The 27,443-nt window shown below is 48.0% G+C and overlaps 1 protein-coding gene across 1 annotated transcript; it reads left to right on the forward strand.

Moving 5' to 3' along the window:
• The first annotated feature begins 956 nt into the window (after positions 1-956).
• On the forward strand, positions 957-27,254 carry Txndc5 (thioredoxin domain containing 5). The gene is made up of 10 exons (XM_052157613.1): positions 957-1,227; positions 5,567-5,716; positions 10,145-10,250; positions 17,606-17,702; positions 19,923-20,038; positions 22,140-22,226; positions 22,816-22,956; positions 25,495-25,577; positions 25,909-26,038; positions 26,860-27,254. Exons 1-10 carry the CDS (start codon positions 1,007-1,009, stop codon positions 26,980-26,982), a joined length of 1,254 nt encoding a protein of 417 aa, XP_052013573.1. The 5' UTR covers positions 957-1,006; the 3' UTR covers positions 26,983-27,254.
• Positions 27,255-27,443: the final 189 nt, after the last annotated feature.

The following is a 27,443-nucleotide window of genomic DNA, read 5'->3' on the forward strand; positions in this document are numbered from 1 at the left end:
TGTGAGTTTCCCCCATTGCTAACCCAGGGTTTTGGTTCAGGGAGGCTGAGGCTAATAAAGATTAGGTGATTTTCATAAGTGTTGCTGAGATGTCTGATAAAAGATCGCCATATACACTTCTTATGATGCCCATTTCTTTTTCATCGGCACAGAGCATGGCTCTGGGAACCCGCTCAAGTGTCTGTTGGTTGTTTTACTCTCCCTAATTTAGCTCCGGGTTCTCAAGGCAGGGCGGGGAGCTTGGATTGCCACCTGCCCTAAGGTTAGAGTGTTGGCATGGGCTAACACACCTCAGCCCTGGCTTCAGCCATCCACAAGGTGGGTTCAGCCAGAGCAGCTATCGCCATTTTCATAACCAAGGTGAGTTAGGATACACAGGGCACAGTGCTGGAAGGAAGGGCTGCTCTGACAGCCTTTCCTTTTCACCTCAAGTGAAGGCAGGGCTGGATAACAGAGGAGGTGCTCTTGGGAAGTGGTTTCATCACACACCCTGAGGCCAGGCCCTCAAATCACAGTTCAGCTTTGGCTAAGAATCTGACTTATGCAAGCGCAAACCCCACACACTTTTGCCCAATTTCCTCCTTTCTGCTGACAGCAGTTCAACGTGGTCCTGAAATCTAGGTAGGGATCTTGGTGTCTGATTAGATCAACAGAAACTGTCACTGTTACATGGCTTTGCAGCTTGGCCTCTTCATCCCCAACAGGGAATGGCTGATGATGAGGGGCTTGGGAAGATGAAGGAGCTCCGCGGGATGGAAGGGAACCGGACTGAGATAGCGCTGGAGGTGCTGCACGAAGGACCCCAGGACCTGAACGACCTCTTCCTGGTGGCTTTCAGCCAAAGACAACAAGTTGCTTAGATGAGCTGGCCCCGGACAAGGGGTGTGGCTCTGCGAGCGGAGGCGTGATTGAGGCGTGGCTCTGCGGTCGTGGGCGGAGCCGGGGCGGGAGGCGGTGCCGCGGAGGGGACCCGCGGCCCGGGCGAGAGCTCGCCAGCCCCGCCGCGATGCCCCCGCGTCCAGGACGCCTTCTCCAGCCGCTGGCCGGGCTACCGGCCCTGGCCACGCTCCTGCTTCTGCTCGGAGCGCGCAAAGGTGCCCGGGCCCAGGAGGTGGAAGCGGACGGCAGGGTCGAGCAGGACCCGCACGCCAAGCACCTGTATACGGCCGACATGTTCACGCACGGGATTCAGAGCGCCGCGCACTTCGTCATGTTCTTCGCGCCCTGGTAACTGCAGCTCCCGCAGGGCGCCGGGGCCCGATCTAGCGACCGGGGACCAGGGGCCCGGAGCCGAGGACCGCGGGGAGGGCGCGGGGCCGCGCAGGCTGTGCCGGGGGCGTGGGCCGCGCTCGGGCCTCGCCGCTGACGTGGCGCTAGCCGCCGGGCTGTGAGCGAGGAAGGGCGGGCCCCGAGGGGAGACCCGGAAAGGCCTCTCCGCCCCGCCAAGCCACTGGAGTCCAGGCATCCCCAGCTTATGTCCCCTGCTCAGCTCCCCAAACTTCCTGTGCTGGCCGGACGCTGCAGGAGCCCGGCGTCCACGTGCCCTCGCCTGGAGGGTCCTTCCTGCTGGCTCTTCAATATTGGGTTAGATTGGAAATCTAAGGGCCCCTCAAGATGTGATTGCCCACTCTGGGTGTCGAGGGTAGGAAGAGATAGCCCAGATCGGGGACTGGGGGCTTCCCCCGACTCCTGGAATCCAGCATAGTCCCGATTCTGGAGTCCCTGCTGCACACTGGAGTGGATGTGTGCTGCATTCTCAAGGCCATTAACTCAAGGCTGTTCTCTTTCACCTCCTGTTCTTGGCTCATTTGGGGCCCGGTCATTTGGAAAGTGTGAGGTAGAACAGTTCTTCCTAAAAGTCATACCTTCAGGCTTCCGTTCTTGGGTTGGGGCTTCCTGGTGCATCCCACTACTTTCCCAAAAGAACTGTACCTCAGGAATTAGTCTAGACTTAACAGTGCTTTCCTGCTGGGGCCTAGATAACTCAGAGAAAGAAGTTCTCAGCTCCACAGCAGAAAGTGGTATTTAGAACGCAGGCTCTTGAGATGTGGGATGTGCTGGCTGTGTTTATTGCTGAGAAGAGTACTTTGCTCAGCAGGGACTCATTAAGGACAAGGGGTTAAACAGTTAAGAAAAATGTGCCTGTGGAATCCAGTGTATTCAGTGATTGTGTTTTCTAAAGTGAGAGAAACTTTGTCCATAACCCTATAGTGGGCTATTATTGCATTTCAAATTGGTTTAGTGTTAAATTAACTTCGTGGGGGAAGGATCAGTTTGGCTCATGGCCATTATCAGTTAAGAATGCAGGAAAGGGATACATTGTTTTACATTCCCAAGAACAGCCACTTGAGTCTGTAGAACTATCATTGAAAGAAGAAAAAACTGGTAGTTTGCCACAGTCAGTCAACGTTAATAGTTACTCTGTGCACGAGTCGGCTCAAAGTAGTGATTCCAGTTCAGTACACCACGGGACTTAATTGGAGCTGATTTCGGTAGAAAAAATCTATGGGATTTTAGTTTTATGAGAAAAGTTGACACACAGGCAGGGTTAGGTTCTCTGTAGTGCTGATGGAGTTTTAAGTTTAGAAGATTTCCAATAAATAACCAGCTAGTCTTGGCCAGTTGGAGACTATTCACATAGATTCTTTTTTCACTGTGTGGCTTACAGACATTTAGGTCAATGGTGCTCCTCAGAATAAGCCTTTAGTTGTTTACTTCTTGCTATTCTGCTAAAACTGTTAGATGTGAGAGCCCACCATGGTCATTGAAGGCTGGGTTTTTGATGTTTTAAAGGGAAGTTGAGACAGGATCTCTCTGTGTAGCCAAGCTGACCTTGAACACATAATTTTCTTGATGTCAGCACTATGGAGTGCTAAGATTTCAAAATTTTAAGAACAGCATGGAACTCAAGATAGACTACGCTGTGTCCCCTCCCCACTTTTTTGTCACTGTGAGTGCCTGGAATGTTAGATGTCCATGTGTGGTGTGGGGGCAAGGACACTGTGTAATGACAACATTGACCTGTGTGTGTGTGTGTATTTGTTCTAAGCTTTGTAGCTGCAGGGTTGACCTCCTGGTGTTGATCTGGTGCCAGCATCGGGTCACACTGAACCTAGGGACAGTGAGGTCAAGAGTAAGGTTAGGTGCTTTTGCTCTGTCACTTGGCTCCAGGCCACATCTGAATACAACTGGCCACGTCTCAGTGGCACTGTATCCACAAAGGCTCCAAACCAGAAATGCCAGTTAGATAGAAGCAGTGGACTCATCACTGCTGTGGGGTGCAGAGGGGCGGGCCTGTGTGGTGATGGCCCCAAATGGTCTACTTAACTTGGGTTAGAGGGAACTAAATCTTTATCTTCTTTTTAAATCTTGTATTGTTTTCCTAAGAACCCTTTCAAAGGTGTAGACGATGTATACAACTCTAAACTGAGCATATCTGATCAAATTCCACTAACATCAGAACAGCCCTTGAAAATCCATTAGGGCAGCCACCCTACTATCTCCCAGCAACATCTCATAACTGGGTTCCATACCAGCAGTAGAACCAATCCTGCTTTCTTTGATTAGGCACCAGATGCCACGGAGAGCAAACAGGAAGCGGGGCCAGCTGGGGAGCAGAAAGTCCATGGGCCCCATTGTGTACACACTTAGAGAGCCTTTGGGTCTCCACTTTTTGGTTCTTCCTTGATATCCGTTCTTTCCCAACCCACCACCTTTCTGAACCCACTTTGCTGAATTTATGGAAGTTAAATCGTCAAATACAGTTTCCCCGTGTGGGTACCCCATTCATTCTGCTGAAGTTGCCAAAGTGCTTTGTGTGTACAAATGTTTGGACAGGACAGTGCTTCCTTTCTTGGCACTTATACTGAGTGCATAAAGGAATCCTGACGATCTATTTGGGCTTTTATGTGTTTACATATTTGTTTTTTATGTATGTGCATGTGTATATCTCTGTGGGATTGGGTACCATGTGTGTTGAGAAGGCCAGAAGAGGGTGTCATATACCATAGAACCAGAGCTATAGGCTCTGGGACCTGCCTGATGTGGTGCTGGGTCCTCTGAAAGAGTAAGTGCCCTGAATTACTGAGCCGTCTTTAGTCCTGTTCTATTTAGGCTTTTCTAAAGCAGGGATTTGTCTTAGTTGCCCAGGAAAAGTCCTGCCAGGAAGACATATTAGCTTTAAGCTGACTTTTCAACGCTGCCTTTAGATACCTGCTTTGGAAGCCAAGTTAAAAAAAAAAAAACAACAAGAAGAAGAAGCTTAAAGATTTTATTGAGAATGTATTTGAGAAGGAACTCACAATTGTCAGTGCCTCTCATTCTTGTAAGTGAACTTTTATTTTTTAAACAGGATTCTTTTAAAAGGCAATGCAACAATTAAGTATGTTATAAACACAAATAGTTTGTTTATTAGGTAAAGAAATTTAAAAACCAGTCCTCTGCCATAATGCTGTGTGGCTGCACTCATTCAGAACTCAAAATGTGCTACAGCATTCAGGTGAGCAGGCAAGATGGTGGTCAGCCCTGTCCATCAGATCCCGTGACGAGAGAGAACCTGGTGCTGTAGTGTAGTGTGCAGAGAGGCAAGAAGCCACGGTCTTGCTAGTATTGTTTTAAATGATAGATGACTTTAAAATATTTGCATATAGCTGAACTCACGTAGTCAATACAAGACATTTGATCCTGCCAATTGCAGATGTTCAGGTTACCACCAACTCTTCTGCAACGATAACATAGTTTGGAGCCCTGGAGGTGTTGCTCCCAGGATACAGTGTTTGCCTACCATGCATAAAACTCTGGTTTGATCACCAACACTCTGCACATTTACAATCCGAGCACTTGGAAGGTGGAGGTTAAGAAAGTCAGAAGTTCGAGGTTATCCTCAGCTACATAGTGAACTCAAAGCCAGCCTTGGATATCCAAGACCTGTCTAAATAAATAAAAAAAATCTTAAATGTACTTATTTTAAAGGTTTTGATGGGTAAGGTACAGAGCTGAGAAAGCTTGAGATTGCCTTGTATTTGTGTACGTTTGGTGACGTAGTGGAGGAGACCTTCCCTTACAAATAAGTGACCGGTTACAACAGCGTGAAAAGCCGGTTGGGAGAGCAGGGGAAACATCCAGAAAAGGAGGAAGAAACAAGAAAGGACTCCACGGAGCCTGAGAGACAAGTCTTCTTGGAGGAAGTGATGCCAAACTAAATCAGAAGGGCAAAAAGAAGTCAGCCAGGTAGAATTTAGGGAATGTTTCAGTAAGGTGAATGTATACTGTGAGCTCCAGGGGCACAGCAAGCTATAATTTTCTGGAAACTGAAATACTGCAGTTGAACTCAGAGGTCAACTAGATGTCAAGGAGGTAGGGTTTGGCAGAGAGGTCAAAAAAAGAATACTAGGGCCAGTAGCCTGCTGGTTTAGATTAATGTGGAGAATGGTGTCATCGTGAGGTATCTATCTGCTGCAGAGAGAAGAAAGGGTGGGGAGTTGCTTGCTTGATGGGGAAGGCTGAAGTAGTACATTTGGACACCCCGGGAACCGAGGCTCAGTGTGCCCTTCTGGCTTCCCTCTAGGTGTGGACACTGCCAGCGGCTGCAGCCAACTTGGAATGACCTGGGAGACAAGTACAACAGCATGGAGGATGCCAAGGTCTACGTGGCTAAAGTGGACTGCACGGCTGACTCGGACGTGTGCTCCGCCCAGGGAGTGCGAGGATACCCCACGTAAGTAGGAAGGCAGAGCTGGGTTTTCTACGGCCAAGAAATGTCCAAGCTCTGCTTCTGGTACCTTCCTTCAGAGATCCGAGGGGTGAAATGTAAGCAGGTGGTCCCTGCTATTAGAACATGATTATATTGAGCACTGTTGGTTATAGAAATCTTTTGTACTTTGCGTGGGAACAGCCTTCACTAATTCTTGTTGGCTTTTCCTGTTGCTGAGAAAGTGGCCATTTGCAGGACCGTCCTGGGGTCTGGCTGCCTGTGGTCCAGCCCCAGGTGATGCTTCACACAGCCCGCTCAGACTTTGTTAGCACTTTTGGTTTGACTTTCTGGTTTGAACCGTTACTACTGCTGAAGTTTTTCTTTTTTCTTCTTATTAATTAAAGATTTTTCATAAAGCTGCCTGCCCTGCAATTATCATAAGGCCTGTTGGGAAGGAGGGTGATAAACCAGAGTGTGGCAGGCATGTACATGATAAATTATGACTGTCTGCTCCAGTCCCCCAAAACCTAGCAGTACTATGGGGAATTTAGAGAACCTTTAGGAGGTAGGGCCAAGTGGGTGGCAGTTCACTGAAACTGTGTCCTTGAAGTAGATATTGTGATCTCAGCTCTGCTTGGTTGGTTCGTTTCATGTCTTCTGTGAGGAGAGAGGCCTGTTAGGTTCTATGTTGGTGTAGACCAAAGGCAACAAATCCAAGCGTCTCATGGCCCTAGTTGTCAAAAACAGGGAGTCAAACTACAGTTTCTCTTTCTACGCTGATGGATGAGCTCAGATCCTTGGTAGAGCAACAGAAAGCTGACAGACTGACTTCTTAAAGAGGATATCTCAGCCCTGGTCTGTTGCTCTATTTGTGTAGTAGACTGGATAATTTACACAGGGCTAAAGCTGAAAACAGCAGAAAGTGATTTCCCCACAGTTCTGGACGCTGGGGGTGCTGTGAAGGCCAATTTCCTTCCGAAATTGGGTTTGGAAATCTTTCTGTGTTCCTTTCTGGCTTCTCCTGGTCTGCTGGTGTCTCGCTTTTTCTGTTACTGTTGCAGAATACTCAAGATACTTAGAGGAAAGTTACATAGTAAGTTCCTGGCCAGCCTGGACCAGAGTGAAACTTTGTTTCAACCCCTCCCTCTCAAAAGAGGAAAGGCTTATTTGATTGACAGCTTGAAGGGTTCAGTCCATGGCCAGTTGGCCCTGATGCTTTTGGGCTTGCAGCGGGGTGACTATGGTCATAGCAGAGTGATAAAGCACTTATTGTTAGTCACGAAGCAGAGAGAGAAGGGAGGGGAGGGGAGCCTGGGTCTCAGTATCCTCTTTAGAATCACACCTTCACCATGACCTGAGGTCTCCTAGGCCCACTTCTTAAAAGTTCTGTCACCTTCCAGCAGCCCTGCAGTAATGAACAAACCTTTGATGGGCCCTGAGAGACTTCACATCCAAACCACATCAACTGCTTTAACTCATCATACCCATGGACCACGTCTATGTTTCTGTGTGTTCAAATGTTCCTTTCTGTGAGGACTTGAGTCACATTGACCTCTGTGAAGGCCTGGTTCTGAGGGAGGCCTCATCTGCAGCTTGGGCTAGGCTTTCAATCACTCTATTTCAGAGGTCACAATCACACCCCTAGCACATCAGTTACGGTACACTTTGTGCAGAGTAACACCCAAATGGGGATTTGTTTGTCTCTGTGAGAGGCACACATGTCTGCAGAAAGTTTGTAATAGAGAAATTGGGTGCTGAACTTGGGCCAGTAGCCTTCACTCTGCTGCTAACTCCTTTACCTCTGTCAATTGAGAAAGAAAGTGGAGGCTGAGACCTGATGGGAGGGCCTGTTACTGCTCGCCAGCTCTCCCCGGCCCTCTCAGCTTACTAAGGAAGAATCTCACACTTAGGTAGGTTGGAAAGACTTTTTATCCAACAAGAGATTTGTGTACTAAATTTGGAAAAAAAAAAAGACACCCCCACACACAACAAACAAACAGACAGACAAACTGGCAAAATCTTATATTTTAACTTTAGTTTAACTAAGTTTAAGCACTGGTGCTTTCTGGTATTTTGAGACTCCATCTGTTCCCTGTACTTTGGTGTGGGGAGGCTCTTAGAGGGAGAGGAAGGTCGAGAAATATAATATGCTGTTTCTATGTCTCTATGTCCCCAACTTTCCTTGCCAGAGCTGCTGGAGGGAGGCCCAATGGTGTGTGTGTGTGTGTGTGTGTGTGTGTGTGTGTGTGTGTATCCTTTTAATTATGACAACATACTTTCTTGCTTGGACTTTGCTAGTGGTATTTTTTTTTTCCAAACAGGTTCTCACTATGTTGCCAAGATTCCCAGGATCTCTCATGTTAGGCTTAAGTTTCTCTTGCACTTAAAGGTTCATCTGCCTCAGCCCCCACAGGCTGGGATTATGAGTGTGTGCCTCTAGGTCTGGCTTTCATATGTTCTTCATTAGAGTACAGTATAGCGCCTAAATCTAAAGACGTTAGCTTTTCCTTGTCTAGATGGTCCCAGACTTAATGATAGTTTGACTTGAGAGCCTTCGCCTTCATGGTGGGGCAGAAGCAGCCCCATTCAGCTATTCTGCTCACTGTGTGCTGTGCAGTAAGGTACAGGAGACGTTGGTCACTGTTGTAGTGTCAGGCGGTTCTACACGCCTGAGGCCCATGTATGTGTTCTGAGCACGGTTTAGGCTGGGTAGGATATTTGATAAGTGATTGTTTTTACCTTACTGTGGTTTTAATTTAGGGTGGTTTGCGAGGATAGACCCCTGCTGTTAGTTGAGGGTCATTGAGCTCCCGAGGAAGCTGGGCTTGTGCTCACGTGTTCTCCATGAGGCCACTGTGTCCTTGTAACTGCCAATCTAGCCAAGTGCTGTCATTTTCCCTTCATTTCTGATTTTGGAGATGGAGCCTCGTGTCTCGTGTGTCCTAAGCAAGCAATCTACTTCTGAGCAGCATCCATTGTTCTTCTCAGGGGTTTTACCGTGCATTCTAGTCTTGCTGGAGATTCGCTATCCTCCTGCCGCAGCTTTTGGAATACTTTACCATCTAGTCTGGATTCCTCATATGGCCATGGAAACTTCATTTTTAAGGCTTCTTCTGTTTTTTTTTGTTTTTGTTTTGTTTTTAAAGATTTATTTATTTAATGTATATGAGTACACTGTAGCTGTCTTCAGACACACCAGAAGAGGACATCAGATCCCAATCAGATGGTTGTGAGCCACCATGTGGTTGCTGGGAATTGAACTCAGTACCTCTGGAAGAGCAGTCAGTGCTCTTAACTGCTGAGCCATCTCTCCAGCTCGGCCGGGTTCTTCTGTTTTAAAGCCTTCGTTTAAAGGGACCTTATCTGTTTCGTGAACGGGCTGAACGTTTGTGTTCTGAAACACACGCTGACGTATCCCGGGGTGTTGGTAGTAGGTGGGCATTGTTCGGGGGCTCCAGAGAGCTCTCTTGGCTCTTACCACATGAGGACACAGGGAGAGGGTGCCATCAGGGAACCAGAGAGCCATCACAGACATTGGCTATATTACACTATATTACACTATATTATGTCCTTTATGGGCTGCCAGGCCAGTCATGGTCTATAATGCAAACCACACTGCCTGTGACTCTCCATCTACCTATCTCAGTTATGTACACCCAAATGTAAAAGGCTATTTCTGAACATCATATCAACTCACAAAATCCAAATCACATCAGGGAGGGGTCAGGGAAGTTGGAGGGTTCCTAGGTAAGCAGGTGAGTTTTTCCTTTCGGAACCACATTTTTAGCACAGTCTTGACATCTTCAGTAAAGTTTTCTTCTAAGGCATGTTATGAGCAGAGCCATCCAAGACCAGGGTGTGTGAAGTGCATCCCCTGGTGAAATTACCCCTGGTGATATCTTTAGCTCACCATTATAGGGTTGTTCCCTCATCTCTGTGGATTCCTCAGAATAGAAGAGACTCTTGCTCTCTGGGAATGCAAACAGAGAGAAGGGGCGTGGAGTAGAGGGAGGGAGGCGTGTGTGGATGGACTGCCGCAGCCGAATGCCCTAATGTTTGGGATCCAGCAGTGACTGGTGTCCGTCTGCCATTCTGGCCTACCGTACAACTGTTTTGTCTGCTGCCAGCCTAAGAGAGACCCTTGGGCAGTGGGAGCATCAAGGGAGACCAGGAGCCTGAGGCCAGGAAGGAGAAGCCTGGGGGAAAGCACTGGTTCACCTCAGTTGTCATTTCCTTGATTAACGTCAGAATTGTGTGTTTAGGATCATGCGTATGCGCATGCGCATGTGCATGCGCCCGCGCTGTCTCCTGCAGCTTGGATTTCCCACTGGAGTTTTGCTTGAGTGGCTCGAGTAGAGCCCCTGGCTGCTCCATTCCCGTTTCACTCTCCACCCAGAGCAGCTTTTAAACTTTTAAACTTCTGCTCTTTCTAATCCCTTGTTGTTCTTTCAGCCTGAAGTTTTTTAAGCCTGGACAAGAAGCGGTGAAGTACCAGGGTCCTAGAGACTTTGAAACACTGGAAAACTGGATGCTGCAGACACTGAACGAGGAGCCAGCTGTGAGTGTCCCCTCCTCCGTCCCTTTACTGCCCAGAGGCCAGAAGGGGCGAAAAGCTGAAGTTTCAATTCTTTTTGAAGTTATAAATAGACCCTCTCTGCCTGTGCCATTTCTGGTCGGCTGAGTGAGTTCACGTTTGCACACAGGAGCTCAAGATCATAGCATAGCACCCCAAGCAGGATCTCTTGAGTACAAGAGTAAACAGGAATCATTCTTAAAAGAAGTAAGTGATGGATTTTCCACATTGGACTCTTCTGTCGGGTCCACGCCTGTTGTCAGGACACCGCAGGTTTTCTGACTTGCTGTTTGGAGCAGGCACTGTGTCTTACTGATCCTGCGAAGGCCTGGTCTTGGTTTTCTTGGGGAAGAACCAGATGGAAATTCTTCCTAATACTCTTTAGTTCCATATCTAAGGTCCTCAGGTTTCTCTTCTTGTTTACTGTGTTTTTCACTGTGTAGCCTAGACTGGCCTTAAACTCAGGATCCCCCTCCCCCCTCCCCTCCCCCCCTTTGTCTCCCCATGGCTGGGACTGCAGGTATGTGTGGCCATGATTCCATCTCTGTTCCTGTTTCCAGTTCCTCCTTGTGTAGCTCAGTAACTACCTTTCCTTTGTCTACTTTTTCCTTTAAAGTGTTCACCCTGATTTCCTTAGGGTTCTAGTAATTTTTTTTATATCAATGTTGTCTTAGTTAGTTTACTGCTATGAACAGACACCAATGACCAAGGAGACTCTTATAAATGACAACATTTAGTTGGGGCTGGCTTACAGGTTCGGAGGTTCAGTCCACTATCATCAAGGTGGGAGCATGGCAGCATCCAGGCAGGCATGGTGCAGGAGGAGCTGAGAGTTCTACATCTTCATCTGAAGGCTGCTAGCAGAATACTGACTTCCAGGCAGCTAGGATGAGGGTCTTAAAGCCCACGCCCACAGTGACACACCTACTTCAACAAGGCCACACCTCCTCTAATAGGGCCATACCCTCTGTTAATAGTGCCACTTCCTGGGCAAAGCATATATAAACAACTACAAATGTTTTTAGGTTTAGATTAGAATTTTAGTGGGTTATAACTATCCTTCCACTGCATTCTGAGTTGTTTAGGTGGCAGCCAGGGCAAGGCAGCTCACGTTCCTTGGAGGCTGTTTCCGATGGCTTGGTCATGGAGACTGTCCACAGCATTTACCTGCTTTCATGCCTTCCGTTATCCTGAGTTCCCTCATGGAAGAGCAGCCTTCCTTTTGTTTAGCAGACCACCACACAGTGACCATCCTTGGCAAACAGCAGTGCCATGTCCGGTTGCTTGTGGCTTCACTTTTTTTTTTTAAATTTAAATTTAAATTTTTTATTATATTCAACACAATATATAATTTTTATGCCAATTATAAAAATGATGGACATGTTATTAAATGAACATAAAAATATAAAGTCCTTTTTTTTGTTTTGTTTTTAGTAGAGCTTAAAATCTTGGCTCTTACTGTGGTACAAACCCAAAATAAGAACAATTTTTAGACAGGAGTTCATTGTAATAAGGCTGTATTTCAATGTCCCTCACTCACATCCCCAAAGGATTTTACCTCCATAGTAGCTAAGCTAAGAGTTGACAGTTATACTGTGCCAAGGAATGAATTGTAGGCACAGTTACTTGGATACAGATTTCCTGCTATGGTCAAAGCTGTTTGACTTGAGTGATTGTCATCATTCTCAGCCCACAGGGAACAGGTTACATTCATTTAAGAAATGGTGTGTGTCTTAAGATGGTCTATCCATGAAGTCATTCATCAACTGTTTTAATGAACAATGGTTCTGCTTGGAGGGAGGGTGGCACAGACGGTGGTGAGGGTAAGATTCTGGTTCATTGGCTGTGATGATTTTGAAAAGCATTCGTCTCAAAAAAAGAGGTCATCTTCAAAATTGAAACAGTAATTATAAATATCAAGCAAAACGCTCAGTCTCACTCTTCGTTGTTCTCTTACAGTGGCTTCACTTTAATTTCAGTTTTGTCCTCCATTCGGGGGATGCAGGACCGCCAGGCTGTGGAGAGCCTCTCCCAGTCTCCAGGCGCCACTGCTATTTAAGTACCTTTCTTAGAACTGAGTGATGATAACTTGAAACGTTTCTTAATATAAAAATATCCAAACATAGCTGGGCGGTGGTGGCGCATGCCTTTAATCCCAGCACTTGGGAGGCAGAGGCAGGCGGATTTCTGAGTTTGAGGCCAGCCTGGTCTACAGAGTGAGTTCCAGAACAGCCAGGGCTACACAGAGAAACACTGTCTCGAAAAAAACCAAATATATATATATATATATATATATATATATATATATATATACACACACACATACATACATACATACATATTTGGTTTTACATATATATATACACATACATATACACATACATACACACACATACATACATACATATTTGGTTTTACATATATATATATATATATATACACACATACATATACACATACATACACACACACATACATACATACATATTTGGTTTTACATATATATATATATATATCCAAACAGGTACAAAGTTGCTACTTTCAGTGTCTCCCCAGCCTGACTCCTCTTCTCCATCCCTCCTGCGTACATCTCAGGGAGTGTCATCTGCCAGTATTTCAGGATTGCTTTGTAACATAGCCACCATGTCACTGTCTCATGAGCTGCAGTGAGCACCCACGCATTTGTCCCAGTGGCTGGCTTCTACCGCCTGGAGTCAGCACCAGGCCCACCCCAGCATCTCCTGTTTGAGCCAGTGCTCTCTTCTGATTCCCCAGATCCCATAGCTCCCCTGGGCTTGTTCCTACTGGCTGTCTGTCCATAGTGTAGCTCTTTCCTTTGCTTCTTGGTCCTCAGTGTTCCAGACCTTAACTAGCTTGACTGACAATAGAAAGCCTTGAATAACTGCTCCAGCGGTCTCCTGGATTGTTTAGTGCGCAGGCACCATCAGAACACTGGGTTCTTACAGTTTCCATATCTGCTTTCACTGCATTCTAAATCACCACGATCATCATACCCGATTCCCTTCTGTACGAGGGTGGTTGGATTAGGACAGAGTAGACGTTGATGGTTTACGGTGTGGGGTGGCTGGGGCTGGAATGGCAGCCAGCATTCTGTCGTCTCACATCTCTGGTAACTGCCGAGAGCACCAGGAGTTCTGAGTACAACTGGAACTGAGTTGTACAATCTGAGTCCAACAGTTACTTGAGGCTGATTTATAGGGTTGGAACTGTGTACTGACCGGAAGGGGATGGTCTATGGAGTCATGTGATCCTCGCACAGGGTTTGAGCTCTAGTTTCTCAGTGGTGCCATCTTTAAAGGCATGGAACCATGGTCTTTACTCTGTGGATGGCCCAGCTCATCAGAAACTCTGCTCTTCCTTTAGTGCTGCCGTGCTCACATTTGAAGCATCCATTACTGTGTTCGTAGAGTTAACGGCTTGCCTGGGAACCGTGTTCTTTAATTGTAACTGGATGAAGCTTCTGGGTGAATTTGTATCTTTGTCCTGCTGGAAAGCTGCAGGGCCAGGTGGGGCTTTCATGTAGGTTGAAACAGCATTCTTTCCTCTGTGAAAATGGTCTTTTTCTGGAGGGGTAGGTGTGAGACAAGGAAGAAACGTTTCAAATAAGAGGTAATAGTCTTTAAAAAAAAAAAAAACTTTAAAAATTAACTTTGCATTAAAGAGGCCTTCTTCTAGGGTGGCCTTGTCCTGCCCCTGGCATCAGATGGCAAGGTAGACATACGTCTCCACATATGGCCTGCCTCCCTATTGGGAAGTACAGACTGACCCTAGTCGGCTAGCCAGGGTCAGCAGAGACATCTTGAGGGTTTCTCATCTCTGTGTGGGAGAGAGGTGTCAGCATCTCCCCTTTGGCATCCCAGAACCAGACCAGTTAGTTACCTAAGCTCTGTGTTCAGGGTCTCTGAGTGGTGGGAACTCTCAGGTTACTGCTACCAAGAAGGACAACAGTGAAGTGTGCTTTCTTGTGGAAGAGTGGAAACACGCACATTTTTAGGTGCCGTGAATGACCCAGGGCCGTGGCTCGTGCCAGCCCTGTCCCTGAACCGTACCCCAACCCCAAATACGCAGTCTTCCTACAGATCATTCTTTTTATTTTTTTATTTTAATTAAATGTGTTTAATTGGTGTCTGTGTGCATGGGCTGGGTGTGGATGTCGGGGACTGTATTTTGAAACATTCACTTATATATAATAAGATGGCTTAGGGATGGGCCCCAAGTCTAGACATGAAATTCACTAGTGTTTCATAGTTTTATTATATGTACATTTTACACACAGCCCAAAGGCAGTCTTTGTACAGTCTGGTTAGTATGCCTACTTTTTGGCTTCAGCCTGTGACGTGAGGCCAGTGTCGGTTCTCCATTGTGGTGCCTGCTGGGACTCAAACAAGTTCAGGTTTTGGAACATTTGTGGTTGAGGTTAAGGATGTTGAATTTGTAATGTAAACCATGGCATGATTGTCTTTGTCAACTTGACACAAGATAGAGATAATCGGGAAGGAAGTTTTTTTCATTGATTAATTCATTTATTCACTTTACATCCCAATACCAGGCCCCCCAGTACCCCTCACTTAAGTCCTTCTCCCATTCCACCTTTCCCTTCTTAGGAGGAAGTCTCCCCTCTGGGTGTCGGTCCCCCTACTAACCACCCCCTTACTCCCACCACCCCAGGAAGAAAGAATTAACTGAGAAAATGTTTCCATAAAATTGGGTTGTGGGTAAGCCTGTGGGACGTTTCCTTGATAAATGTGGGAGGGCCCAGCCCACTGAGGGGTCTGTCTGGGCAGGCTCTTTTGGGTTGTATGAGAAAGCAGGCCAAGCACGTCAGTAAACAGCGGTCCTCCATGGCCTCTGCACCCACTCCTGCCTTACTTTTTTTAGTGACGGACTGTGTTGTGATTGTATAAGCCAATTAAATCCTTTTTTCCCCAAGTTGGTTTTGGGTCGTAGTGTTGTAAACAACAGAAAACAAACTAGAACATCAACTTTTATTTAAATTAAAAATGAAGCTCTTAAAAAACAAAAAACCTCAATTTGACTAGATATGAAGGAATTTAAAATCGTTTAAAGATGTGATGAGAAAAAAGTGGCTTTTAAAAACAATGTTTGTCTTACCAAAAGGTAAATATACTAAAATACTTATGCTGCATAGGCAGCTCGGAGAGGTCTGGCCTTCGTGGTCGAGGGGCAAAGAACAACTGTTGGGTCCTCGGCCCCATTCTTCTGTTCAGTCCTTCTTTTAAAAAATTTCTTTTTCATTTTGTATATACATATGCCTGTGTGGAGGTATATGCACATGAGTGCATTTGCCTTGGAGGTCAGAAGAGGCTTTGGGAGCTTCCGGAACTGGAGTTACAAGTGGCTGTGAGCTGTCTGAGTGGGCGTTGGAAACCAAACTCTGGTCTTCAGCAAGAACAGTGCACACTGGAATCCTGAGCCCCCGCTCTAGCCACCATGTTCATTTCTTATTGCTGGAGTTTTATATCATTTGTGCTTGTTGGATGACTAAACTCATGTTGGTAGAGTTGGTAAGCCAGCGTTTACTCCGCCCTGCCCTGCTTGGCCCTGGGAGCAGATGAATTCTCAGCTAGAGATCAGCTGTGTGTGAGAGCTCTAGAGATCTCTGTGGCCTCTTGTGGTAGGTTCTCCGGGCATCTGTGTTAGTAATTAAGTTTGTACTTGTGATGAGGTGGCTGCCTACCTTCATCTTATCTCCTTAGTTTTCCTTGTCCTCTCACTGTTATCCTCTCTAGGCTGTCTGTGGTGAAGAGGGCCTTGTGGAGTTGTAGTCTGTGACCCCACACGTGTTCTGTCTTACTGGACTCCCTTGCTCTGCTGAGTCCTGATTGTTAGCACACCCCTCCCCCATCACTTCTCTCTGCTACTGGAATTACGTGTTCAGTAGACTCCATCCATGCAGTAAAGTGAGAACCATCCCCCGTGGTAGGGCTAGTGTTGTGAGCTCTGCATCTCTTTTCCTTTTCCCACTCTGCGTATTCCGGAAGTTCCATCGGAATTGCGAGGAGGACCTCCGCAAGGCAGCTGACATCATCTATAAGGGTTATGATCCATTGCACGTTTACTGCCTTGCACTGAAACTCCACCAGGGCAGTACCATTTCTCCTTGGAAACATCAAGCTGCCATCTCTTTCCGTCTCCCACACTGTGAAGGTTCTTCCCAGGTGGTTGTTTGTGGTAGTGTGCTGTATGCTCCTGTTGGTGAGAACCTATCTGTTTGTTATACTCAACTACTTTACTGTTCTCCGGCCTTCCCTGGGATTATGTCTGGTCCTCATGTCATAGGCTGCTTGTCCCGGCCTGTGTTGCCTGTGGTACCTGGCATGGTGTCAGCGGCTCTGGCTCTGGACATGGGCTGTGGCTCTTGGATCTCAGCCTTGGTGTTCATGGCTGTGATGATGAAGTGGCTTGGGCTGGCTGAGGCTCCTCCTGGGTGTGATGGGACCGAGGCCGGAGCTGCCCGGGGCTCTCGCCAATTTACAAGTTTTAAATAGCTTTTATTATAGTCTATTATTGTGATTTCTATTTTATTAGTTATTATTAAACCTTCCATTGCACTTCATTTACAAACTCAACTGTCCCAGGCATACATGCTCAGGATATGAAGTACATAAGGGGCTTGGTTCCATCCATGCTTTCAAACAGGGGCTCTTGGATGTGTCACCTTCAGTAGGGCTGACTGCTGTGCTGGCAGATCTTTGCAAGGCTGTGCCCTTCTGCCCCAAACATTGTCTCATGCGTTATTGTAAGGTTTAGCTCACAAGGCCTGCCCGATCCCTTTCCTCGGTTCCTCTTGCTTGTTGGGTTCTGAGTTCTTATGACTGATCTTTCTGTCAGGTTTTGGTAGCTTCACCTCTGTAGGTTTCCCTGCCCCTTTAGCTGAGGGTCACCAAGACCTGCTCCCTTGTGATTTTGCCTCTAGGTCTGTCTTTTCCCCCCACCTTTGTGTCTTGGCTCCTTCCTGTGAAGAGAGGCTCATTGGAAATTTCCCTTGAATCTTGTGGTGAATCTCAGGTCAGGCCCAGGAAGAGGGCATGGTTTCCAGCATGTGCAGACTTCAGTTGGTTCCTTTGCTTGGTTGAGTCTGGGGTAGAGACAACTGCCCTGGGCCTGGTGCTAAAGTACCCAGAGTTCTTGGTGGGGGTGACTTCCTGTCTGGCCTTGTTCAGCACAGGTGTGAGATAGAAGGGTGGGGACAGATAGGCATTTTTAGAGTCCTCTGAATAGGACCTGGTCCTCCTCCAAGCCTCGACTTCATCCTGGAGGACAAACCCACTGATTATTGTTTTTCTTCTTCCTCTTAGACACCAGAGCCGGAAGCGGAACCACCCAGAGCCCCTGAGCTCAAGCAAGGGTTGTATGAGCTCTCGGGCAACAACTTTGAGCTGCACGTTTCTCAGGGTAAGGAAGGAACTGGTGGGCATGGCTCTGCGCTGGCTTTTCCTTTTGCTATCTGAGGACTCCTAGCTACATCTAGTCGCAGTTCACATTGTCTCTGTTTGGACTGTGGCTTAATGAACCTGCTCTTATATAGTATATGTCCTCCTCCTTTGTCCTTGTAGACGCCATGCCTAAGCCTCTAAAGCTGTGAGCACACTAGGCACACACAACAGCCTTGAATAAGAAAGTCTTTATTAATGGTGTGGGCTTGTTTACTTGCAGGAGACCGAGAGAAGCACATTTCTTACTTGTTTAAACAGTGTAGTAAGACTGTTAAAACTATGAATCAAATTAGGTGTTCTTTATATACTGACTTTGGAATCGGTCTCCTAAATATCTGCCCGCAGTCTCCACTGCGAATGAAACACAAGTGTCCCCTTGTTACCATGTGGACAGGGTTCAGAAGTTGGCTGAAGCTCATATGGGCAGAAAGCAGAGGCAGCTTCCCTGCTGGCTGCATTATCACGTGTTGCCACAGAGAGAAAGACTGGGTTGCACACACTGTGGGAAAGGCCTTGAAGCCTGTACCTGTTGGAAGCCCCAGAAGTCCTCCTCACCACCTGCCTTACTCAAAAACTTTATCAAGGCGTCTTCCATTGCTACTAGAATGACTTATGTAATCTGCACTACTATTCCAGCTGTTCCCCCCTGGGAAGTCAGACTGGCTTGTGTAGAATATGTATGTTCTATACAAATCCCCTCATCCTAGACAGTCTCCCCCACGCTAGCCAAGCCCCACCCCGTGCAAGCGCAGGATACATCAGGGCCCACTGAGGCTCGCTCTTCAAAGGCAGCTATGGCTTCCTGCCCTGGCTGGCTTCCCGTCAGAGCTGCTTGGATTCTGGGAATTCAGTCTCTATTCTGCTCCCCGGGGTCAGTACTCCCTGAGTCTGCACAGAGGTAGTGTTGGCTGCTTATAATTTCAAATACACGATTCACCATTTCCATGAAATGCATTATTGCCGTAGCCTCAGTCATCAGTGTGGCCGGTCACTACCACATGCTGTGTGGCCACTGCCTGACATCTGCCAGGAGTCCTCTCCTGATCTGGGCTTGCTGTCAGCCTAATGTAGATGCAGAACAACCAGATATAAATCTGTGTGTTTCTTTTATCACTAGCCAGGGGCTTGCTTACCTACTTTATCTATCTATCTATCTATCTATCTATCTATCTATCTATCTGTCTGTCTGTCTGTCTGTCTGTCTGTCTTTATCTATCTATCTATCTATCTATCTATCTATCTATCTATCTATCTATCTATCTATCAAACCTTCATGTTTTTGGCAAAAGATAAGTACAGAAAGCAAGAGCACGGCTCAGTGAAGGCAGGCTTCCATGACTATACCATAGCCTGTTCGTATTACCCATACCCCAGGCCTCCCTCCCAGTCCCTACCCAGAGGCCCTTGCCCTCTGTGTGAAGCCCATGTCTAGGCCTTGTGGCCTCCTAGCTCAGGCGTGCACTGGTAAATCCTCGTCTTCTGCTTGCTTAGCTGACACGTGAGGGTTCCGTTTAATGCTCCTCCTCCCAGGCTTCTGTTGGAGTTTATGGATCTTAAATGCATTTTGACACTCACTGAAGACTGCGGCGTTTGTGTAAGGTCCTGTCGAGCTTCACGTTCTCCAGCATGTCTTTCTGCATTCTTTGCTAAGTACACAATGACTTGTGGCCCTGCAGAGTTCCCCGCAGTGTGGACTCCGCTCGTCAAATCTCCGGTGGATCCCCACACTACCTTGTTTTGGTGTTCCCATATATGCTTTTGGGGATGCTGGGGGGCCTGATGGCTGCTAGAGCCTCTGAAGATCTGTTGTCTGTGACGGAGCGACCCTCATGGCCACTGTCTGGTCCCTCCCTCATCAGATTGTTGGTGCTAACCTCATTTATCGCTTGCAGTACTTGGGTGGAAAAAGAGGCAAGGTAAATAAATGTGCAGTTCTTTCCCTTTTTGCCAATTTTCTCTTAGGGTGAGCTGGTACCCTTCAGAGATGACAAATTTGATTTTTGAGTTATTGTTTTGAACTCCAATATAAACATATGTGGTGGCGAGTCCCTTTTTTTACCAGAAGGACTTGAGATCTATAAGCAGAGGAACAAAGCAGTATTCTTCAGTTCAGCCTTTGGTCCTGTGATGTCAACCCAAGGCTTCATTCCCGTTCCCCTCCGCCTTGGCCTTCCTACAGGCGACCACTTTATTAAGTTCTTCGCTCCGTGGTGTGGTCACTGCAAAGCTCTGGCACCAACCTGGGAGCAGCTGGCCCTGGGCCTTGAACATTCTGAAACTGTCAAGATTGGCAAGGTAAGACCAAGCCCTTGTTAAACTGGAAACAGTCTGCTTTGGGCTGGATTAATTAGCAGAGTAGTCCATTATTCATTCTGTGTGCAGACGGGCAAACTGGATTTATTAATTCTAGTTAGTGTGCCACTTGACGATTCATTTCACCTTCGCAGATGGCAGCCTGGTTTTGGAGTCTGCTAGCTTTTCCATGGGATGGAGATAAATTATGGCCTTGGCCGATTTATTCTGAAGGGATGGCCAACTCTGCCTTGGCAGCCCTGGAGCTGTGCAAAGATATGGGGTAGAGCCTTGTCGAGTGTTCACTGGATATCCATGGAACTCAGCCAATGGCTTCCCTGCAGGGTCCTTCCTGGCTTCTGCGCTCACACAGGCTCACAGCAGACCCTTCATGGCGAGCCCTCCTTTACACTGCTAGCCACAGTCCCTTCCAACTGTTCAAACAGAGAAGCCAGAAGTAATGTGTAACAACGTCTGTGCGTCCAGGCTCTCAGGGACCATCCAGAGCAGTTCCTGGGCCTCTGGCTATTTTTAATCTCATTGGCTTTCTGATGCCCACCAGACACTCACTCTTTAGGGTATTCCTCTAGAAAAAGGTCTCCTTTTCCCACGTGCCGCAGGGTTCATTGGCATGCGGAAGTGGTGCCCAGGGTCTGGGTGTGACGGGCAGGAGCAGAAGCTGGGGCCTGGTGGGCCTGGCAGGCGGGGCCTGGCTGAGACGCCTCCCCTCAGTTACTTCTTTGCAGAAAGGACACGGGGTGGATGGCATATAGTCCGATGAGAGTTTGCTGTTAGCATGGCCCTTGGGGTGGGGTGACGCTGGGCTCACTGATAAATCTCACTGTGAGTTGTGAGTCTCTTCTTTTGCCTGCTTTGTTTTCAATCCAGTAGTCTACCACTGACAACACAACGGCTGGGATCATAAATAACGTTGACTGTTTCAGTCGTAGAACATTGTGTGGAAATACAGTTGAAAAATACTTCTTGTATTCTATCTTAACATCCTTACTTCAAATTATTTTGAGAGTGTTTTGGGGAGGTGACTTGTCTTTATCTAGTAAAGGCTCTAAGCAGAAGCAGACTGCGCAGACTCAGGCTCTGAAGGACCTTTATTGCCGGTCACTTGGGCTGCTTCAGGCAGGACCCTGGAGAGAATGCGTGCGCCCCTCGCAGACCTAGCTGGAAGCTTCCTGGACTTCCCTTGAACACCTACTGGCTCTTGCTGCAGCCTTACTGCTTGACAAAGTTTAAGCCCCAATTTATTGACGGTGAAAGACAGCTTAGTTCCGCTTGGCTAACTTTAATCATAAAGAAATTAAAATATTAATAATAATGCTTGTAAAAATATCAGGCAAGCAGAATCTTGCTTTACAAGAAGTACCCCGAGTCAGGCCTGATGGTACAAGTCTCTAATCCCAGCTATTCTGGAGTCTGAGGCAGGAGGATTGTAAATTCAAGGCTAGCTGGGACAACTTACTGGGAGTCTATCTCAAAATGAAAATATTTTAAGAAAAGGGTAGGGGATGTAACTCTGCTGTGAATGCCTATCATGAACAGGGCCCTGGGTTCAGTTCCCACCAAAAATAATAGCTCCTGAAATTCTTACCTGGACAAGTTATAATGCTTCACTTACCAAATGTTCTTATTAAACATGGAGTTCTTGCTCCCATTTTTGGGTTGTGTGCACAGGAATCGGACTTGGGCATGCTAAGCACATGCTCTGTCACTGAGCCAGGTTCCCCCCTCCCTGATTTGAAACTGTATAGCTGTGAGTGACAGCAGGTTTCCCAGCCTTGGAAACTGCCTGGGTGAGCCTCGTACTCTCAGCAGCCTGGCTCACACCCCTTCCCAGATGATGGATGGGTGGGGCTTCCTAGACTAGCCCTTTTCAGACAAATCCCAGATCTCAAGACAAATCTTCTCCCCGTGTTCCATTAGCGTGGGTGTATTTGTGGGTGGCTTCTAGGCAAAGTCTTTTTAAAGTGTGAAGATTGCTCTGGGATCTGGATTAAAACTTCTATTTTTTAAGTATAAATTGTCTGACGGCGTTCTTTACAAGGCTGTGGAGAAGCTGACTGAGTGCTCTGTTGTTCTGCATCTCCAGGTAGACTGCACGCAGCACTATGCTGTCTGCTCAGAGCACCAGGTCAGAGGCTATCCAACTCTGCTCTGGTTTCGAGATGGCAAGAAGGTATGTCTTCAGCTCCTGTGTGCCGTGTGGGGGTAACCTTCCCACTAGCCGTTGTGGCTGTTACTGAGAGTGTATAGGTGCAGGAAACAGCCACTGTCAGCTATTGGAGGAATGCGTACTGTTGAATGCCATGTGTGTGTTTCCCTTTACTGATAGACCTGGTAAATATGAAAACTGACGTTTGCCAAACTGTTCTGAGGCATTTTGCATGTTGGTAAGCTTGAGTTTGTTTCCACTGAAGTTAGACACCTGTGCAGGCACCAGACGCCTGTGCTCTTGTATGCACACGGACCCTCTAGGCCTCAGGAGATGATTAATCCTTGCTCCTGGTGGGGTTCCGTCTCTCCCCTCCTTCAATGCCTTGCCCATGGTTAGCATCTTAGAATTCTCAAGGAAGTCGGATGGATGAATGGTTAGCCCCTTCTTTAGATTCTGAGGATGTAAATGGGGTGGTGAAGCCAATCTAATTTCCCATCTGAGTGGGAGTGCCTACTCACAAGAGACAGACACACAGATGGAGCTGGGACTACTGATGGGGCGGGCCGGCATGTGACGGACAGTGCTGACCGTGTCTGTGTGTCTCGGACAGGTGGATCAGTACAAGGGAAAGCGGGACTTGGAGTCACTAAGAGACTACGTGCAGTCCCAGCTGCAGGGCCCAGAGGCGGCTCCGGAGACTGTGGAGCCTTCAGAGGCACCAGTGATGGCTGCCGAGCCCACAGGCGACAAGGTGGGTGTTTGTCAGCATGGAGGGAGATGGTCCTGAGTATCCACAGAGCCTTCTCAAATGGGGTCTTCTGAGTGTGGAATTATTTCTGGTCTACTGCTACATGCTCCTCACGGCCACGGTCAGCAGAGGTGTCCCTTGGAAATCCCTGAGGTAGAGGTGAGAAGACCGAGAGAAGGTGTTTGGTGCCACAAGCCTCCAGTTTGTGAGAGTTTGCTGTGACTTTTCTCTGCTGTTCCCTCTAGAGCTGGCTGCTGTCATTTCACTTTGACCCTGCAGCAAAGGCTCCTGGGAGATATGCAGCAGGAAGGGCTATGGGTGGCCAGATTGTAGAATAAGTCACCTGCTTTAGGCAGGCTCTGTCCTATTCATTCAAGTGTCTTTTGTCTTAAGATTTATTTTTATTATTTTTAGTTCTTTGTGTAGGTAGGGGTGTGTGTGGGCGCCTGCAGAGGCCAGAGGTATCTGATCCGTTACAGACAGTTGTGAGCTGTCTAGTGTGGGTGCTGGGAACCAAACCTGAGTCCTCTGCAAGGAGCATGGACTCTTAACCACTGAGCCATTCTCCAGCCCCAAGGCATCTTGGATTTTAGACTTTTAGTTCTACATTTAACAAGCTTTTGTTGAATGGTAGGCACTCCCATGGGCTACCAGGAGAAAAAAAGCCCTTGTAACTCTTTCCCAGGCTGTAACGGATGCTAGGTGTCTGGAGGAAACAATAAGAACATAGATGAGCAGGTGTCCTGGGGCAGTGACCGCTCGGTAGTCAGCCTGGAGAAAAGAGACAGGAGCAAGGGTTTGCAGAACCGACAGCTCAAAAGTTGCCAGATGGGGGCGCATGGGAGCCAGATACCGTCAGGAGAATCAGCTGTTGTGTTCAGAGCAGGGCCACAGTGTGCCTGGACTGCACCGCACCGTGAGGAACCAGGTCCAGTAGAGGGGTGCTGGAGAGCAGCCAGGGATAGGAGCTTGGAGGGCGCAGCCCTAACAGGTTGGAGGAGGTCAGCTTTAGGAAGATGACCTGCAGCTGCTAAGACAAGAGGGGGAACTAGTGACAAGGAGACCCCAAACTAAGGGTGTGACAGTAGTGGTAGGGGGAGGGGAGCGGAGCCTAAGGATGCCACTCTAGTGAGGAGAGCTCTGGGTGTGGGGCGGGAGCAAGAAAGGGTTGTGAGGTCACCCAGATTCCAGGAGTCTCTGGCTAATGGTGGCAGATACCCACACACCTGGGCTGATGTCCAGGTTGTATGTATGAGAGGATGGAGACAAACCAGTGGGCAGTAGGTGCAGGACTTTGGACCAGGGCTGGAGAGCCACGGTGAGTGACAGGTAGCATTAACGTCTATGGGAGGATATGTGTATATTCTATGCAGATTGCCCAGTCGTTGCGTGTTCACACACCCTGGCCTGGATAGGGAGGCCCTTGGCCCCAGCCTCCTGTGGGTACCAAGGTCTAACCGCAGGGGCAGTGTTGCTTCAGCTCCCGCCTCTGAGCTCTTCTCCTGAGAGTGAGACCCTGGGGATCACGGACAGGGCTAGAGAGCATGCCTTGTCCCCAGGGATGAGGGCAGTGACTCACTGAATACCTGTCATGTGGAGAGAGGGTGAGACAAATTGGAACCATCACTCAAGAAAACCTGGGACTTGGAAACTGGATAAATCCAATGCTGTCAGCTCCCTAGCCCCTGCCCACCCTACCCCACCCTGGCCAGGGCAGCAAGAAGCCTCCAAGCTTAGGGTCCTATTCCTTAAGTTTTGGCTTAAGAAGTGTGACCACCTACAAATGTTAGGGGAGCATGTGCGCCATCCCTAACAGGGTAATTACACACCGCAAGTGCTTTCCTCAAGCACCATGGCTATTTATGACAAAGTTTTCCATCTCTAATCTGGACATAGGAGGGTCGAGGTTGTAGTAAGTACATGGCCCCCATGTACTTCTTGTTGGAGATCCAGATTGTGCGATGAATGCTCCTCAGTGCCTCTGGGGGGCAGGGGGTGCTGAACACTGGCTTTTAGAGAAATACAGATGAGATCCCATGAAGAATGGTCAAGAACTGTTTTAAAATGCCTCACGAAACTCTCTAGCCTGAGTTGGGTACATACTCACATTTTTTTTTGTACATCAGAGTACACAGAAGCCCATTGGTGTGGGTGTAATAAAAACCACCCACCACATCTGTGCGCCAGGTCCTGGCTAGAAGATAGGCAGGACAGGGGAGAAGCAGCTTGTGAACTCATGCAGACCCACAGAGGCATCTCGGGCTACAGGCCTAGCCTAGAATGGACTGGTCCACACTGCAGAGCCCTGGGAGACAGCACCTGGTTATGGGTAGAACAAAGGCCTGGGAAGCTGGGAGGTCTGTGGAGGGTCTCAGTGTCCTGCCCACACCCCTCGGTGGACTTGGTTCCCTGGCCCCTGTCCTAAGGTCTCTGTCCATCAAGAGATCTGGCACAGAACTTGTAGGCTGCTCTGGCCAGATCCCATCTTCTGTCCTGTTCTGCTCTAATCGGTGTGTTTACATTGGCCTTCCTTCCCTGAAGGGCACTGTGCTGGCACTCACCGAGCAGAGCTTCGAGGACGCTATTGCACAAGGAATAACCTTCGTCAAGTTCTATGCTCCGTGGTAAGTGTCCGCCTCAGACAGTGCGCCAGTGCTCCCTGTCACAGCCTGTGTCTCTGCAGACCCCTGCTGCTCACGGTGACTGTGTGTGTCTGCTCCACTCCCCACGCTGTGGAAGAGGGGAGCAGAATCTCGCTTTGCAAACCTGCTCACTTCTGTCAGGCTACCAAGGGTGACAGGGCTTTCTCTTCCTTCTTAGAGTAAGGGTCCATGAGTACCCAGTGGGAGAATTTGGTGGTTATAACGGATTCTGAGGGTATGGTGGCTATTACACAGGTGAAACACAGACTGACCTTGACTAGCTCTCGGTACAGCTGCCCCTGTTCTCTTCTAGGTGTGGCCATTGTAAGAATCTGGCTCCTACCTGGGAGGAGCTCTCTAGAAAGGAATTCCCAGGCTTGGCAGACGTCACCATCGCAGAAGTGGACTGCACCGCTGAGCGCAGTATCTGCAGCAAATACTCGGTGGGTACCTCGGGAACTGTGCCTGGAGACGGAGGCTGCCCTGGCACGCGTTCACTCTGTCCAGGCCTCCCTAGAGAATGACTTGTATCTTGGGTTGTGCCATTTGAGAGGTAAAGGACCATCTGCGACAGAGGAGGCTGGCCTTTCAGAGAGGAGCTCTGGGTTCTTGTTGGGTCTAGCGGGACAGTCCTAAGACGTGGGGTGTTGAGAGGGGGGGGGGTGCTGCCTGCTGACTGGCTAGCAGCTGCCTTGTCCTAACCACCCAAGGGCTCAGCCTTCAGTTATAAACAGGCATCCTGAAGGATGCGGCCGAAAGGAAATGTGTGAATCAAAACACCCCTGGAAAAGGCCATGGCTGGAGAGACCATCTGTTTAACTGGCGTGTTTATTCTGAGCTCATCATATGATGTTATGGGTTATGTATATATCATTTATAATTTGCCTTCAGTGTGTACAGTGCTGGGCTTGGAACCAGGGCCAACCTTGTACCCCAACCATATAGTAGCACTGATATTAGCCTCGGAATTTCCCAGTCTTACCTATAGCAGCTTTTTTTTTTTTTTAAAGTTTGTTGGTTTGATGTGCTATGTGAACTCTAAAACACTGACATCAGATATCTTTCTTAGCTCGCCAGTAAGCTCTGGGAATCCTCCAGTCTCAACCCCACCAGCACTGGAATTAGAGATGGGCACAGCAGGGCCTGCTTATCCCCGGGTGCTGGAGAACCAAATTCAAGTCCTCGTGCTTACATTTTTGTGTGGCACTTTACTGAGCCACCTCTCTGTGATTTACACAGCACTCTCTCTCTCTCTCCTTTAAAGGTACGAGGCTATCCCACACTGCTGCTTTTCCGAGGAGGTGAAAAAGTGGGTGAGCACAACGGAGGCAGAGACCTCGACTCTTTACACAGCTTCGTTCTGCGCCAGGCCAAGGATGAACTATAGGATCCCCGGTGACGTCATCCGTCCTGGCCTTATGCACCCCGTGCATAGGCGTGAGCTCACATGGACGTGCACATTTTCACTGTGGTTAGTCAGAAAGTTGAATGTATTAAGCTTGTGTTGCTTCCTGTGTGCTCTGAGCCACCACACACTACGGACCTTAAGTTTCCTCTAATCATGGCTCATGGTCCCTGGGCAAACCAAATATTTTCAGTGGCGATTCACCCTGTAACCTTCTCTTGACAGAATTAAATTGGCTCCCTTTGAAACTAAAATACTGTCAAGGAAAACCAAATTGCTGAACTCTCTTGGCTCCTGGGGGATGTGAGGAGATACATCGCGCAGAAGCAATTTTTTGAATTTGCCCAAATTCTGGAAAGGAGACCTGTGGCACTGTTGACATAGTAATGTGCTGGTCCATTGTGCACAGATTCCAAAACAAAAGCCCACAGGGATCCCTTCAT

The sequence above is a fragment of the Apodemus sylvaticus genome, chromosome 14 (genome assembly GCF_947179515.1).
Source record: "Apodemus sylvaticus chromosome 14, mApoSyl1.1, whole genome shotgun sequence".
In the NCBI taxonomy this organism is placed as follows: Eukaryota; Metazoa; Chordata; class Mammalia; order Rodentia; family Muridae; genus Apodemus; species Apodemus sylvaticus.

Excerpts from the sequence above, each read along its gene's own strand:
- Txndc5 (XM_052157613.1), top strand. The coding sequence starts at position 1,007 with ATGCCCCCGCGTCCAGGACGCCTTCTCCAGCCGCTGGCCGGGCTACCG. Across the intron at positions 22,957-25,494 it reads CCGAGCCCACAGGCGACAAG|GGCACTGTGCTGGCACTCAC; the intron begins GTGGGTGTTTGT and ends CCTTCCCTGAAG. Across the intron at positions 25,578-25,908 it reads GTCAAGTTCTATGCTCCGTG|GTGTGGCCATTGTAAGAATC; the intron begins GTAAGTGTCCGC and ends GTTCTCTTCTAG.